Source organism: Miscanthus floridulus, chromosome 4 (assembly GCF_019320115.1).
Source record: "Miscanthus floridulus cultivar M001 chromosome 4, ASM1932011v1, whole genome shotgun sequence".
Classification (NCBI taxonomy): Eukaryota; Viridiplantae; Streptophyta; class Magnoliopsida; order Poales; family Poaceae; genus Miscanthus; species Miscanthus floridulus.
In genome coordinates this window covers 109,795,534-109,809,058 of record NC_089583.1, presented here as the reverse complement: position 1 = coordinate 109,809,058, position 13,525 = coordinate 109,795,534, and the positions used below count along the sequence as shown (strand labels likewise).

Here is a 13,525-nt window from a genome sequence, read left to right as displayed (position 1 = left end):
CTCCAATCCCACTCAGCTTGGGTGGCTCACCAAATGCTTCACAAACCTCCAAGTGTTGGGCACAATAGGGTTGAAGAGTTACTCCTAATTAGCAATGGTGCTCTTCCTCGCTTAACAAATGAAGCAAAGCAAAGCCTACGATAGAGCAACAACAGCTGCTGCCTGTTTTTTCTACCAGTTGCGACAGATATTAACATTATTTTAACAAACCATACTTTAGTTTCTAGAATCTGGAAAGAGAACCGATGGACAATGGCTGCTTTGCCTTCAATCCAACGTACTATACTTGTTCTGTGGGCAAATGTTGAGCCCAAAAGTGTAGAGTATAATCAAAGATGAAATGGGAAAAGGAAAGGAAAAATTACAAATTACAAAGGTTTAGAGTACACACGAAGCTTTACACCCTTGACGTTCCTCCATGTTCCCTCTCGACATGCTCCACAAGCAACACAGGATCTCGGAACCCCTTGCTGCATTTTGGGCAAACATCAATCGTCACCCGGCCATGACTTGGTTGTGAGTTCATCTGGTGGGATTTCTCAACATGTTCAATTAAGGCCCCCACGGTGGGAAATCTTGCTGGGCAGTGAACACATTGCTCCACAAGGTCACCACTGCGGCTTCTGCTATTTGGGGACATCCCATCCTTTGCCTTCTGGAAGGCTTGGCTAGTCACAGTGCTCAGCTTCTGCATTCCAGCTTCGGCTGACGATTTGAAATTCGTTGCTGCATTCACAAGACTGGAGCTCCACCATGAAGAACCATTGTTGTTACTGCTATTTGAGCGTGTCTCTGCTTTCTGACTTCTCCTTAGCATGCTTACAAAGGGAAAGCCAGAATCCACTTTTCTTGGTCCTGGGCACTTATGATCAGGCCCAAATCTATGCTTTAGGCAGTGTTCTTTGGTGCAATCTTTGCATCTGATGGTGTTGGAAAATGTCAGTGTCTCTCTGCACCCAGGAACAGGGCATTTCTTTTTCTTCGTCACTTTTTGGTAATTTGATGGATCACAATCAGTGTTAACATGAGTATCCCAGGTGATATTTGGGTCTTCACTAGGATTGAGGCGAACACCTTTAGCACAGAGTGGGCAGATGAGGACAGTGACATCTTTCATATTTGCATTTGGGCATTGGTGTGATGTATAACTTCGGTGATGAAGGCAAAATACCTATACAATGTCCAACAGCCACATTAGTATTTTGGCTGACAGTATTTAGTGAGGATAACTATACATACTAGATATGGACAGTAATCTTTCAGGCAATAGACAAGTTGCCCTTTAAATGAACTCAGTTTGACCAAATTTATATACTACCTTTTTTTCTAAAGAAATATGTAAAAATGGCCTCAGGAAATGTCCTTCCATATAATTGTTAACTATGAACTTCCCATTATTGCTATTGCAGTCAAAGAAAAAACATCAAAAGGATTAAATAAATTCTGCAAAAAAAAAAGTAAAAGCCCAAATTTCTCTATCTCCTACATTTAAACCATGACGTTGCCGATTGAGAGTTCCATCAGATAAATAGTGATTAAGTCGAGTAACAATACATAATCTAGGAACTGCAAGTTGCAATGTCAAATACAAAAACTAAGCATCTAACAGGGGAAAAGCAACTAAATCAACTTTAAGACATCGTATGTGAGGAATCCAGGCATGTGACCGGCATAATGTGTTATGGTAATTGTGTGAAACAAGTGGACGTTGGTATCATTAGCATTCCATGCATTTAGCTATCAATTATCATCAATATCATTCACATTTTGCATATAGTGGCTGTCATTGACTAGGACAATTTTTTCTTCTACCCTGTTTCCCGATTTTATCAGTGTCCAATATTGGCTTGTAACTGAAGCAACAAATTCCTCCAATACGAAAAGACGCTTTATGTTTGCAGTTAGCGACAAGTCATTGGCATCTACATATGTAGATACCGTTTTCCTGGTGCCTATTATAGTGTCAAGCATTAAGCAGCGTGCCTCAGGCTATTATCCGAATGACAAATCTGGTATTCTTTCAGACTAAAAAAAATACTAAAATTTTCATGAAGGCTTTATAGTTTGGACCCCAAAACACAATAGTGTGTGAACCAGTAAACATTTTAATAGGTTCTAGTAAACAACTAATTGATCTTATTTCTTGAACATCTGGAAATTTTTTACTGGATCCACGAATCAGCCAAGTGGTTAAAGGTTCCATACCAAAAATGTTGACATTAGATGAAAATATAAAATACCAATGGTGAAGGGTGAGGCAAGAACTCTACCTTAATAACAAATGGAGCACAGCAAAAGCAGAACCCAAAGATGCATAGGGGATCACTGTTTTGTTCATGGTTAGATACAACAATTCAATCTCACCAAAGCAGTGAAAAAGACCGCCATAAGTGTTGCCCGGTCACTAGCAGGAGTGGTTAAGGTCCCCTTTTCCCTCTCTCCCTCTCCTAAGGTTCGTGCCTACTGCCGCCTAGGAGTATATCATTATCCAAAACCTAAAGCTAGTGAATGTTTGCCCACCAAGCTACTACAACTCCCAAGATCTGTCTCGCGATACTGCGTCCACCAGATTTCCATGAAAAAAATCAGTTCTCGAGTTCCATAATTTACAGAAGATCAATTCTACAGCGCAACACAAATTTGGTTGCAACAGACAACAGTCCGATTCGGAGCAAGTAGACAGGCATCGCCATATCCAAGCACCAAAAGCAACGGGGAGAAGTTGCAGGAAACGTACATGGTCGCAGCGGTCGCAGGTGAAGGGGAGGAAGTCGATCTGGTTGCAGTCGCCGAAGCTGCAGTGCTTCCCCAGGTCGGGGAACTCCGGCGTGCCCATCCCGCCGAACCGCGCCGCGAGCGCGAGTCGTTGCCGCCACCGCCGCAGCGGCAGGCAGGAAGGGAGGAGGAGGAAAAAGGGTGGGGCTCGGTCGTCAAACGGACGGGGCACGAAACCGAATAACGCTTTTGACGTGAGGTTGTTTTCTTTAAAAGGCCCTCGAGTACTTGTGGGCCAGGGATTAGTTGTGAACAGCCACAGCATTTTTTTCTCAGAGCAGGTGAGAGTCTGAGCCGATAAGACGGCGAAAGCCGGTATCGGCGAGACTTTTGGACGTGAACACTACGGCAGGTGACTGACTAGCCACTTGGTGTAGTCCGTACTGGGAGTGTTACAATTTTGGCTGCAATTGCCAATATGTTTTTTTGGCAAGGCCTTGTTTAGATGCAAAAAATTTTGCAAAATGGTCACTGTAGCATTTTCGTTGTTATTTGATAAAATAGTGTCCAATCATAGTCTAATTAGGCTTAAAAGATTTGTCTCGTGGATTTCGTCTAAACTGTGTAATTAGTTTTATTTTTTATTTATATTTAATGCTTCATGCATGCGTCCAAAGATTCGATATGACGGAGAATGTGAAAAATTTTGCAAAATTTTTTGTAAACTAAACTGGACCCAATTATCCATGTGGTTGTGGCTATGGTGCTGGCATTTCCAAGAAAACTAGGGATACAGCGTGTGAATTTTGCTAAACCTTCACGCGAAGAAAATCAACACGTACGTGACATGGGTTTAGTTCCAAAGTTCCAACCGCTTCGGGTTCACAGTACACGAGACACTTTCTAGTTTTTTTGTATGAAGGAACACTTAGTTTTTACCCTAACAACGAGTCGTTAAACTTGGATGAAACATGAACGGATACGTCATACGTGCTCGGTACTCCGAAGACGCGGTACGCCGCGCGTGATGATGACACCAAACGGCCACGGGTTCATTCAGTTGAGAATGAGAATGCGGCGCTGAGCCCGCCCCACCCACGCACGCACGGACGCCGTGCCGGACTGCCGGTGCCGGTGCGAATCCCTCAATCCACGGGGCGGCGACCGTCTGATGGCGACCAATTCCCTCCGCACGAGATCACGCGTGCTGGTGGAGATAACTGATAACATGAAGGACGACCGGCGAGCTAGTCCACCCGGCAAGCCCGCGGCTTTTACCTGACCGGGCCTCGGCGTCTCGCTCGGGACGGGCGGCGTGGTTGACGCGGCCGCGTCCTCGTTTTCGTAGGTGGAGTTGTCTGCCGTGCGACGGTGTTGTCGGCTTGTGGCTTTCGCTTTCGGTGCATTCCTTTGCCGGATTCCGTGGACGCATCACGCAACAGCCGCGCCCGTTTTGCCCGCCGCGCAACGAGGGAGGAGGGATCGAGCCGGAGCACAGGATCATCCGGAAAACGGAACCAAAACTCTGGTTTTCGCGGCCAGGGAGACCGGGTCCACCGACGATCCAGGGTGAATTAGGCTCATCGAGCCAGATGAGTAAAATATGGATCGGTTAATTGGGCGACCAAGGGTACTGCTGTTCTAGCTTAGGGCAAAGTTATCGTGCCACCACGAACAAAAACTATAGATAGATACCTTAATTGACAATTTCAAAAAAAAAATCGTACACGCTCCCCTCCCCTCGGCCCTCACCACTAGCCTTCACCTCCACGGCAAGAGCAACCAACACAAACAACCACAAAAAGACCAGCGGCCACGAACATACAACATTGTATTAAATTTCATAGCAACATAGTTGGATATTCACATAAATAGTTGTTTTTTCAATACGAACTGGAAATTGTTTTAGGCTTTTCACAAACCGTTTTTATCCCTGTTTTGCAAGAGTCGCTTTGGAAGATACATATGTTCCCCAACCTGGAGAAGCACTTTTGGTTCACGCTCAAGATATATCAGTGAAAAAAAAGATTCTCGAACAAGACCGTGGAAATGCCAAAAAGGAAAAAAGCCCAATGCTGGGCAATAGTGATACGTCACGGGCGTCTGTCCTGTCTGGACGGACCGCTCCACGTGCCCCTCCCACGCCACTAGATCCATGTTCCCCGCACCTCGCTCGCCCGCATGTCGTTGCTCGCTCCTGCCCGCGCCCTCCACCCCGCTCGTCGCGGAAGGGACGACCTGCACTTGCGCCTGCGCCCCCATCGGCAGGAAGAGGAGGCTTGCGCCACCGCAGTTCCCCACCAGGTAGGCCGTGACCGCCGGTGACATTATGTTTCAAGTGTTTCAGACGTTTTCAAACATGTTACAAGCCTATGTTTTAGTTGTTTCAAACGTATATTTTAAGTGTTTCATCTAGATATTGCATATGTTGCTATGGCTATAAACGCATGTTTCGAGCGTATGTTTTAGATATTTTTTAGATTTATGTTGTAAGTGTTTCATCTGAATGTTGGAAAAGTAGATCTGGATATTGTATATGTTGTTATGGCTATACACACATGTTTCAAGAGCATGTTCAAGTGTTTCATCTGTTTACAGACATATGTTGCAAATGTTTCATCTGGATATTGCAAAAGTAGATCTGGATGTTGCAAAAGTAGATCTGGATGTAGCATATGTTACTATAGGCTATGCACGCATGTTTCAAGTGTTTCATCTGTTTTTAGATGTATGTTGCAAGTGTTTTATCTGGATGTTGCATATATTGCAAATGGCTATGTTGCATGCGTATATTGCGAATATTTCTGTTTCAGGCGTATGTTGTAATTGTTTTGACTGAGTATTACAAAAGTAGATCGTAGGTGTGGAGGAAGCCTCAGCCCTTAGTGGTCCAGCTGTTGTGGCTCCCTGGTGTAGTGAAGATGGAGGCCACGGACACACGAGTGGTGGGGACAGGATGTCATGGTGGATCGGCCAGGATGTGGAGTGGGATGGGCGATGGCACGACGCATCGGGCGGGATGAGACTGTGGGCCTCCATGTTGCGTGTGTCAGGCGCAGGTGTGGGAAGCTCCGGTCGGACGGACTGCCTCCGGAGCGAGGATGGGTATGGGGCGTGCGTTGGGTGCGGGTCTGAGCGTGCGTCAGATGCGGGCGTGGGAGCAGCGTGCGACTGGTGAATCAACAAAATGTCGTCTCATGAGGCTTTAGTGCCCCACAAGAATCTCGTCCGCATTATTCCTGACCAGTCAGTACGCAGCGTGGGTCACAAATATTGTGGCAGAACCACCCAAAATAGCACGCTCCCGAAGGCACTCATCTTCCCCCAGACATTAAGCACTCCGAAAGCTAGCTACATCGAACGTTTTCGTCGAGCACACCCCAAGGGAGAACTTGAACAATCCATGTTTTTCATCCAGAATCCAATAATGAGTACAAATTTACAATACTTAGTCCATTTCATACAACAAGAGTTCTCGAAAATACATTATTACAATACCAAGTTCAGAGTGCAGAATTTAAACAACGGAATTGAAATAAACATCTAACGATAAGATACAAGAAGCCGTCTATCCCAACCAGAAGAATACTCCACACAACAGTCATCCTCAAGCTGGACCTGCAACAGGGGTAAATAAACCCTGAATACATAGTGTACTCGAAAGACTTACCCGACTAGTGGAAATAATTTTCTGACTCCAAAGGATATGCTAAGCTTTATGGTTTGCTGGGTTTTTCTTTTGCAAAAAGCATTACTAGTAGTGAATGCTTATGTATGTTTCTTATTAGCAGTCATGATTAGTTCATTATCTAACTATTCTATGTAAGCACCTGTTCTAATTTCAAGCAAGAGTTGAGCAATCAGATCCATTCATCATCCTTCATCTTTTAGTTCTTACTATGATGCTAGACCAGAGCCAAGTCATACCGCATCACGCGGCGATTCGTGAACCAATATATCCCAGCTGGGTACCCTGAAACACATGTCCCGATTGTACCCTAGGCACAAGTAGGATCAACCAACCACTCTACTGTCAAGGGGTCTAGGTCCCTGTCCAAATTTAGACTCTAAGCCCCTACACCTGAGTCCTAGACTCAGTGTGGTGCTTAGACCTCCACCATCTCTACCCCCAACCAGTTGGTCCGGAAAGAGCCGAAACCATAACAAGAGAGCAACGAGCCTTCCCGCTCCCATAAGCAGGTATGTGCTCAGGATAATAAGTCTGTGACCTGACTACCATCCATAGCAACGGACGGTCCTTAACCAACACGAATAAGGAAAATAGTGTAACTAAGTTATGCCCCGTTGGCCATGGGACACAACCTATTACATCCACCAATACCCGTACCATATCCCTGTCCGGTCTCCATTTCCTTTCACCATTTTATCATGAGAGTAATAATAATAACCACCTATTGTGAGTAACCACAGGTTACTCACGCTACCGATAGTCTAAGCATAGCAGCTACTCGACCTATGCTAGTAGGACTCATATGTAGGTTTATCTATGCATGTAGTTTCAATAAAATCCTATAACGTAAATGCACATCACACGTATATATCCAGTGATTATTCAAAATAAGGGTTATGCACCGGGGCTTGCCTTGGGCAGTCGCGGTATCAGCTGAGTCAGTCAGTGGTGGCTCCAGGACCTCCTCCTACATGAGGATCTCCTCCTCGTACTCCTCGATGATTTTCTCAAACTCGTGATCGCCGATGGTCACGATCTCCACCAATTCGTTCTCTACATGCATGCGATGATGATGCAATACTTAGTATTTTTGTAATAGCAACTCTTAAAATAAGAATACACATGCTAAGCTACTAAGCTAGCTCTAATGACTAAGATACTAAGCTAATCATTATCTCTACCAAATAGATTCCAAAGTCACCCTACAAGTGCTTAATTTTTATAAACCAATATCATGCCATTATTCCTTTAGCCTTAATGAGTATTTAGCTACCATATTAAGTAGCTTATTCTAGGGCCACAAAAATTACAGTGAGCACATAATAATACAATGAACCTACTGTAAAAATTTCATGAACAAAACTATTACAAATTTTCCATAAAATTCCTACAAATATTAACCTAAATAATGTTAAACACTCTCAAATGATTTAATAAGCCTTAGCATTAACTCGGACCTGCATAATCTAGTCATACCATCAGATAGACAACATTTTTAGGAACTCAACAAAATTTATTTCATAATTTTTGGACACCCATACGAATTGATATTAATTTTCAAAGTTCAGCTCATAAATTAAAACATAAAGCTATTTCTAATTCCTTAAGAAAAGGAAAAATGAATTCACCAGCGTGGCCCACAACCACACGGACTCAGCCCACTTGCGCGCAGCGCGCGGCCCGTAGGCACGGCCCACGCACACAGGCCGACCGACGGTGAGTGACAGCCCGCGCGGTGGCACTTTTGCAGAGACGCCCCTGCGCTACCTAGTATTCGCACGACGCTGTTCGTACTATTCCTATAGACAGCAACTTTGCAAGAACACCCTCGCAATCTCCATCCTTTACAACGATATGGTCCTTGACCATCCCCACGCACACTAGTGAGGCGAGCGGTGGCACTAGCGCTTGCGCTGGCCACACAGGACCCATGCTGACTTATCTACGAGGCCGACACTCACCTAGGGTTTAACGCAAAGCAATGGGTGGCGGCTGCACGAACTAAGACGCACTAGAAGGGCCTCTCCACGGCGGCGGGACCTACAGTAATGGCAACGGTGTTCCGGTGAGCCACAATATTAACAAGGCAGTAGGGATAGCGGGTGAACAACAGTGACTCACCACTGACCTAGTAAAGGTGATGGTTTGGCCAGTGACAAAGCCAAAAAAAATTTAGGAGGGGCTAAACAAAAGAATAGAGGCTTTTTTATCTTCTCTTAACCTTAGCCCCTCCTACCTAATACATATATGCATAAAATTTTAAAGAAGGGCTTAGGGGGGCTTCACATGCCTAGGATCGGTAGGGGGGCTAGAGCCCCCTAGCCCCACCACTGGCTCTAGTCGCTGGTTTGGCCAGAGATGCCCCGAGCGAGCCTGACTGCATGCACGTGGCGAGCTTGACGGCGAACCACAGCGACACAGGCATGCCAGTGACGAGGAGTCAACGATAGAGGTGCGGCTTAGGTACACACGACGAGAAGGGGTTCTAGGCGGGGCTAGTGGTGCAGCTAATTTAGCTTGAGACGTTGAGGAGGGGTGTAGATAGAATATCATCGGCAGTCCTTCGAGGGGTATCCCTATGAAGGTAGATTGATCGATAGAGATGCGTGTAATCGAGAACAAGAAGGCAACAGAGACACAAGAGTTAGACAGGTTCGGGCCGTCAGCAGGACGTAATACCCCACTCCTATAGGTCTATTGGTTTATATTGGCTATCGTATGATATTACCTATGTTTTGAGGGGGTCTCTGCCCGCCTTATATAGTCTGGGGGCAGGATTATAAGTCAGTTAGATCTAGGAGATAACCGAAACGTAATAATAGATTATAGGAATCATAGGATCATACGTATCCTAACAGATCTCATAGTATCTTCAGGATATCTTCCCGATGTCTTACGGGACGCACCGAGCAGCATCATGCTCCGCAAGGCTTAGTCTTGTAGACTGGACCACCCCTAGGGGACTAGCCCATGTGGTCTACCGTGGGTATCTGGGGGACGTACCCCCCATAAGGGGGCTGGCTAAGGTGACGGCGGTGATGGGTCTTAACAGCACGGTGGTAGGGCGAAGCTCCAAATTGGAGCTTGGACTTGCACAGTTCAAGTCTGGGTGGGGACAGGCAGCGAGAGGACGTGAGAGCATAGGCGCTAGGCACGTGGAATTGATGGGGGATGGCTTTTGGCATGCAGGTGGGCTGGCGTGGCTCGGCGGCAGCAGCAAAGAAGAGGACAGGGGAGGGACTGGGAGACGGTGGGGACGCAATCAAGGCTTGGCCTGTGCTTGCTTGGTAGGATGCGGTTGACGTGACCAGAGCGACCATGGTTGGCACTAGTCGATGACACATGCTCGAGGTTGGTGTGGCCCGCGTGCCATAGTACCATAAATGGCATGGCGACGGCGGTTCAGCCTCATGCGTGCAGCGTCTAGGCGTGCCAGTGGTGCAGCGTAGTGCAGCAATGCGATGGCAGCGGCAGCAATATTGTTGTGGCATGGCACAGAGGGCCACACGAATGTGTGGCAACAGTAGCAGGTGGGGGTAGTATGACATGGTGAGTCGGGTAGCCATGGCTCCGCATGGCGATAGCCCGAGGCAGCCAGTGATGCAGCCAGAGCATGGGTAGCTCTGGCCGGCCAGCGCACGGCCACGTGCATGCTTGCACGCACCGAGCACCACGACATCAAGGCTGCTCCGCATGGTGATCGCGTCCAGCCAGGAAAGCGGTCCGAGAACACGCTGTGCACGGATTTTAAAGTGTTCGAAACAACTACACAGTTGATCCAATCCCCAAACCACCTTCACTACTCTAAAGAGGGCACCTTAGGCTATCAACAAGAGGTAAAGAACAACACCACTCCTAAACTTAATTTTTACAGAATAAATTACCAAACATAGCTTTGTCAACTGTTTTCAGACTTAAAAATTGACTAAGTCGAGTTGGATTTGCTTCAAATTCGATTTCCAAGCTATTAGAAATGTTAGCTAGCGTTATTATCTTATTAAAACAAAAGTTGCACTATCTTCTACAAAATGTGTACTTCAAACTTTATTAAGGTGTCACATATATGTTTTATAGCATTTTTGTTCAATAAAAATTAGTTAACATCTCTACTTGCTAACTTTATAAATTATGAATTAACTTTTCATTTTATGTTTTTACGACTTGTTTAAGTTATAATGCTTTACCTATCCATCACACCCCCTATAATATCACTTAAGTATGATGCTCATGATATATTTTAGCAAGTGATTCACTGTGTAACACCGAGGGTGTTACAGCTCTCCCCCCTTAAACAAAATCTTATCCCGAGATTTCATGTGCCAAGTATGGGAAAAAGAGATAAGGAATAAATTTTGATTTAAAAATTACCTCGGTGAACTAGAAAGAAGGTGGGGATAATGCTTCAAGATATAGCTTTCTTGCTCCCACGTTGCTTCGTCATTCGAGTGATTTTGCCACTGAACTTTATAAAACTTCACCACATTATTTCTAGTCACTCTTTCTTTTTCATCTAAGATCTTGACAGGATGCTCAATATAAGAGAGATCCGGTTGAAGAGGAAGGTCTTCAATTTCCACCACTTCATCTAGGACTCACAAATACTTTTTTAACTGGGAAACATGAAAGATATTATGTACTACTGATAAAATATCTAGAAGCTAGAGACGATAAACAATAGGACCACATTGCTCCAAAACCTTATAAGGCCCAACATAATGAGGAGCTAACTTCCCACGGGCAACAAATCGATGCACACCTCTTATGGGAGATACCTTCAAATACACATGGTCACCAACTTTAAATTGCAAGGGCCTTCTTCTCTTGTCTGCATAAGTTTTCTGATGACTTTGAGCTACCTTCAAATGAATCTGAATAATACTAACTTGCTCTTGAGCTTCTTTGATAAAATTAGGCTCAAAATATCCACGGTCACCTACTTCAATCCAGTTAAGTGGTGTCCTATATTTCTTTCCATACAGAGCTTCAAACGGTGCCATACGAATGCTTTCTTGATAGCTGCTGTTGTAAGAAAACTCAGCTAAGTTCAAGCATTTATCCCACTTCTCAGAAAAAGAGATGACACAAGCCCTCAACATATCTTCAAGTACCTAATTTACCCTTTCTGTTTGCCCATCCGTCTATAGATGATAAGCTAAACTTCAGAGAAGATGGGTACCAAGGCATTTCTAGAGTTGCTCCTAGAAACAAGAGACAAAGACTGACCCTCTATCAGAGACGATAGTGAGAGAAACTCTATGCAAGGTCACAATCCAGTCAAAATACAACTTGGCATACTTCTTGGTTGAATATCTAGTATCCACTAGAAGAAAATGAGCGGACTTAGAGAGACGGTCCACAATGACCCAAATAGAGTCATAGTCCCTTGGACGTGCGGGGTAAACCCACAATGAAATCCATAGAAATCTCCTCCTATTTCAAACAGGGATAGACAAGGGCTACAAAAATCCCAATGTATGCATATGGTCTACCTTAACTCTTCCACAAGTATCGCATTCCACGACGTACTTAGTGATATCCTGCTTCATATTTGATCACCAATACAAGTGGCGTAAATCATGGTATATCTTGTTACTCCCTAGATGGATGGACAACTTGAAATGATGAGCTTCATCCAAAATCTTTCTTCTAAGCTCCTCACTTGATGAAACAACTAATCTGTTCTTGAACCTCACTATACCTTGATCATCAATACTAAAATGTGGACCACGTTCTTCGGCAATTAACTTCTTAATGTGAGGAATTCCTGAAGTATCCTGCCTTTGCTCGCTGATAATTTGCTCAAGTAAATCCAAGACTAAAGCAATGTGAGCTAGCATCTCAACATGGTTGAGAGAAATATTCTTCTTCAACTTTATGTGACTTTCGACTCAAAGCATCAACTACCACATTAGCTTTTTTAGGATGGTAATGAACCTCCAAATTATAATCCTTGATTAGCTTCAGCCATCTCTATTGCCTCATGTTCAGCTCGGACTGAGTGAAAATATATTTGAGGCTCTTGTGATTCGTATAAATATGCACTTCATTTCCCAACAAATAATGCCTCCAAATTTTTAGAGTATGCACCACAATAGTCAGCTCTAAATCATGGGTGGGATAATTCATCTCGTGCTTTTTCAGCTGACGTGAAGCATAAGCTATCACATGTCCATCCTGCATAAGCACGCATCCCAATCTAGTCTTTGAGGCATCACAATACACATTAAATGGCATACCAATATATGGTTAGGCGAGAACAGGAGCACTGGTAAGAAAATGCTTTAGAGCTTGGAAAGCTTCTTCATGAGCTGGACTCCATACAAACTTGATATCTTTCTAGAGCAACTTGGTCATTGGTTGGGCTATTTTGGAGAAGTTAGGGATGAAGCGCCGATAATAACCAGCAAGACCAAGAAACTGACAAATCTGATGCACTGACTTGGGAGATTTCCAATTTAGAACATCTTGCACCTTGCTTGGATCTACCGAGATGCCTTCAGGTGTCAGGACATGTCCTAAAAACTGCACTCGATCTAACCAAATCTCACACTTGCTGAATTTGGCATACAACTTGTGTTCTCTCAATCGAGTCAGTACTATTCAGAGATGTTGGGAATGCTCTTCCTTATTCTTGGAGTATATCAAAATATCATCAATAAACACCACTACAAACTTGTCCAACTCTGACATAGAGACTGAATTCATGAGATACATGAAGAACGCAGGAGCATTGGTAAACCAAAAGATATGACTAGGTATTCATATAGCCCATACCTAATAGAGAAAGTTGTCTTTGGTACATCTTGTGGTCTGATCTTAATTTGATGATAACCCGAACAAAGATCAATCTTGGAAAACACTTTTGCACCAGCCAACTGATCAAACAAAGTATCAATACAAGGTAAAGGATACTTGTTCTTAATGGTTATCACATTGAGAGGGTGGTAATCCACACACATCTGAAGAGTACCATCCTTCTTTTTCACAAAAATAGTTGGACAATCCCACGGTGAAGAGCTAGGTCGGATGAATCCCTTTTCCAATAATTCCTCTAACTGCTTCTTTATTTCTACTAGTTCTTTAGGAGCCATGCGGTAAGGATGCTATGAAATAGGAGCA

General features: G+C 44.4%; 1 protein-coding gene across 1 annotated transcript; it reads right to left on the bottom strand.

Moving 5' to 3' along the window:
* Window positions 1–248: 248 nt before the first annotated feature.
* LOC136552572 (zinc finger AN1 and C2H2 domain-containing stress-associated protein 16) lies at window positions 249–2,948 on the bottom strand. The gene is made up of 2 exons (XM_066544130.1): window positions 2,738–2,948; window positions 249–1,171 (listed from the first exon to the last, which is right to left on the bottom strand). Exons 1-2 carry the CDS (start codon window positions 2,834–2,836, stop codon window positions 398–400), a joined length of 873 nt encoding a protein of 290 aa, XP_066400227.1. The 5' UTR covers window positions 2,837–2,948; the 3' UTR covers window positions 249–397.
* Between the last annotated feature and the right edge of the window lie 10,577 nt (window positions 2,949–13,525).

What these genes read in the sequence shown, in the direction of transcription:
- LOC136552572 (XM_066544130.1), bottom strand. Translation starts at nt 2,836, where the DNA reads ATGGGCACGCCGGAGTTCCCCGACCTGGGGAAGCACTGCAGCTTCGGC. An exon ending in CCTGCGACCGCTGCGACCAT is followed by an intron (nt 1,172 to 2,737) that starts GTACGTTTCCTG and finishes GACATTGTATAG; the next exon opens with GTATTTTGCCTTCATCACCG.